Source organism: Myotis davidii, unplaced genomic scaffold, assembly GCF_000327345.1.
Source record: "Myotis davidii unplaced genomic scaffold, ASM32734v1 scaffold1055, whole genome shotgun sequence".
NCBI lineage: Eukaryota > Metazoa > Chordata > Mammalia > Chiroptera > Vespertilionidae > Myotis > Myotis davidii.
This window is the reverse complement of record NW_006286477.1, coordinates 1,067,175-1,070,591: the sequence shown is the minus strand read 5'-3', so window position 1 is coordinate 1,070,591 and position 3,417 is coordinate 1,067,175. Positions and strand designations below refer to the sequence as shown.

The window sequence follows — 3,417 nt, the reverse complement described above, 5'->3', positions numbered from 1 at the left end:
AGTGACCATGTGGTCATTGATGTGTTAATATCGGTGACGACAGTGATAGTAACAAAAGCCACCACCACCCCCTCACAGTCCTGACGGGGGGCGGGGTGGCGGGGGGCGAGCAGTTGTGTCCGACAGACGAGCAGTGAGGCCCGGGGGGTGAGAACCCAGAGGTGAGGGGTCAGGTGTGTCTGGGTCCCAGGTCCGGACCCTCTAGGCTGGGGCTGGGGACGTGCCGCCTGCAGGCCACCTGAGGCCTGAGAATCACTGGCTCTGGCCCTGCCGGGGCCTCAGGGTGAGTTCACGAGGGGTTTGACCAGATGGAGCCACTCTTTGTCCCCTTCAGTGCGGCCACGAAGTTTCAATCGCACTGCACGTGGTATTTTGTGGAAGAGCCACACTCAAGGGGCCAGTTTGCTGACCACTGGGATAGAGCGTCAGCCTTCAGATAGAAGGGTCCCGGGTTCGATTCCGGTCAAGGGCACATGCTCAGGTTTCAGGCTCGATCCTCAGTGTGGGGCGTGCAGGAGGCAGCCGGTCCATGATTCTGTCTCATCATTGATGTTTCTCTCTCTCCCTCTCCCTTCCTCTTGAAATCAATAAAAATGTATATTTTAAAAAAATTCCAAATGGCCCTTGGCAGAATGAAGGGTCCCCCCCAACCGCAGCCCAGAGCTTAGGGGAGACCCCCCATGCGTCCCTCGTAGACCAGGGCCTGTGAGGAAGGCGGACGAAGGGCTAGTTGCACTCTGCACGGCCCACTGCAGCCCGGCTGCCCGGCACGCAGTCCATGCCCACCGCACGGTGCAGCCTGACCCCCACAGAAACCACCACGACCCCCCGCATCCCCCGGATCACGGCTGAGCCCCAGCGGGTGGCGGGGGCGGCGTCAAGGGCGACCACCTACCCAGGCTCCTCCTTTCCCGGGCTATGGTGCCTGCAGCTGGATGGGGCCCAGGACCACGTCCACCTTCTCCTGGTAGGAGCCCAGGTCCCGCTTGTGCCTGGGCTGGCAGCCGCCGCGGCAGCGGGAGGCGGGGTCGTGGGCCCTGCACACGAGCACCTTGCAGTGCAGGTACACGGCGGGGAGGCGGCGCAGGAAGTGGAAGGAGCGGAACTTGAAGCGGGCGAGGCCGGGTGCCGGGGCGGGGAGGGCCTGGTAGGTGTCGTCCCTCACGCACCTGCACGGAGAGAGCAGAGCGGCACCATCAGTGCCAGGGCCTCGGCCGCCCTGACCGGGATCCACTGGGCATGGGACCCATGCCCCTTGCCGCACCCCCTCAACTCCTCCACCCCTGCCTTCCTGCCCCCCTCTCCCGCACGTCTGCCCTGGAGCGTGGTTGGAACCAGGACAGTGAGAACGTCCATTCTCAGCTGATTTGGGGCGACATTGGGCGCCCTTGGTCACGCCCACTGAGGACCCGCCCTCCCCGCTGCGCATCCTCTCTGCCCAACCCCACCTGCGCTCTCACTCATCCCCCAGCAGCCCCTGATGTGGGCGTCCCCCTGCTCACTTGCTGGGTGGAGACATGGGCTCAGGGAAGGGGCATCTGGATGTGGGCGTCCCCCTGCTCACTTGCTGGGTGGAAACACAAGCTCAGGGAAGGGGCATCTGCCATCTGGCATCTCATCTCCATCTGCACCCAAATGAAAGCTTTCCCACCACACCCACGTCCTTGACGCCAGGGCTTGCCCGGAGCTCCTCACTGGGCCTCATCCCATTGACAGGCCACTGCTTGGTGGCCACCGGGCAGCCATTCCGCGCGTCAGGCGCCCCCTCCATGGGCGTTAACGAGAGGGGCACCCAGACGGGCTCAGCTGAGCTCCCAGACCCAAGGCCCTGGGTCGCTTGGTGGGACACGCTTACCCGCTCCGGATGAGGTCATAGGTCACAGAGGGCACGTCCTCGGAGGACGGCGACGCCACGCAGGTGTCCACGAACAGGGCCATGGAGGCGTCGGCCCGGCGGATCTCGGCCTGAACGTACAGGTCCTGGTTCAAGCGCACGTAGTAGGGGTGCGTGGTCACGGGGTATGCGAACGCGGAGGACGTGTAGAAGGACATGTTGACGGCGAAGTTGCCGTACTGCACTTCCTCGACCTCGGCATTGTCGTTGGCCACGTACATGAGGTCCACCCAGGTGTCCCGCAGCATCCGGCAGCTCACGTGGAGGTGCAGGCTCGGCCGCCTCTGGATGAGGCCACCCGTGACGGGGACGGCTGCTTGGAGGGTGTTGGAGTAGGTGATGGTGTCATTATCCAGCTGGAGGGGGCAGGAGAGGGGGTCAGGCACAGGGCCCTGTGAGGGGATCTCGCTGCTGGTCTTGTTAGAGTCAGAAGTGACTCAACGCGCTTCACAACCCTCCCAGGCCAGGCCGGCATGGCTTCAGGCCCCACGAAGCTCTGGCGGCGGGCGTGGCTGTGACGATGGACGTGCTGGGCAGCTTGCCAGGCGTCCTCCGCCTGGACGGTGGGGAGACCGCCTGCCACCGCCTCCCTGTGGTTGGAAGTGAGAGGGACACGGATGCCTTCACCGCAATCATGTTCCGCTTCTACAGACACAATCCGTCCCCTGGGCCCCAGAATCCAGGGAAAGAAGCGGGCTCGACGAGGGCGCGGGAAGGCCGCTCACCTGCTGGGTGGTGCCGCAGCCTGCATAGGGGATGGTGAAGGTCACCTGGCTCGCCGTGACCTGGGCCTTACACTGCTGCACGTCGTGCCAGTGGGGGATGACCAGGTCGCCGGCCGAGTAGCCCAGGGACTGCAGGTAGCTCCTGCTTACGTTGGCCTGCATCCGGTCCGGCAGGCAGAGCAGCTCTGGGGGCCGAGGGTGGCTGGGTCAGTGTGCGCCCCAAACCTACTGGGGCTCCCCCCACACCTGCCCCGTGCACACGATCAAGGGGCTGCCTGCATCCGGTCCGGCAGGCAGAGCAGCTCTGAGGGCCGAGGGCAGCCGGGTCATGCGCGCCCCAAACCCACCGGGGGCTCCCCCCACCCCTGCCCCGTGCACACGATCGAGGGGCTGACAAAGGTGCTCCACATTAGGGTATTTTCACACAGCTCCCCCTCCCCCAGGTGCCCTATGCGCACGGATAAAGAAATGGAGGCAGGCCCTGGCTGGTGTAGCCAAGGGGGTAGAGCATCAGCCCATGGACTGAGAGTTACAAAGGTGGTCCACATTAGGGTATTTTCACACACCCTCCCCTCCCCCAGGTGCCCTAAGCACAGAGATGGAGAAATGGAGGCACGCCCTGGCCGGTGTTGCCCAGAGGGTAGAGCATCAGCCCATGGACTGAGAATCATGGGTTTGAATCCAGTCTAGGGCAAGTTTCTCAGTGGCAGGCTTGATCCCCGGCCTCATGGAGGCAACCAATCCATGTGTCTCCCTCCCATGGATGCTTCTCTCCCTCTGTCTCTCACCTTCCCTTCC

General features: G+C 64.1%; 1 protein-coding gene across 1 annotated transcript in view; it reads right to left on the bottom strand.

Annotated features, from left to right (window-relative positions):
* Positions 1 to 857: 857 nt before the first annotated feature.
* The window catches only part of DMBT1 (deleted in malignant brain tumors 1), a 34,128-nt gene continuing 31,568 nt past the window's right edge, over positions 858 to 3,417 (bottom strand). The window contains exons 24-26 of the mRNA XM_015560163.1: positions 2,620 to 2,824; positions 1,856 to 2,250; positions 858 to 1,169 (exon numbers count right to left, since the gene is read on the bottom strand). Coding sequence (XP_015415649.1) covers positions 917 to 1,169; positions 1,856 to 2,250; positions 2,620 to 2,824 — 853 coding nt within the window. The 3' untranslated portion in view covers positions 858 to 916. The remainder of the gene's footprint in view (positions 1,170 to 1,855; positions 2,251 to 2,619; positions 2,825 to 3,417) is intronic.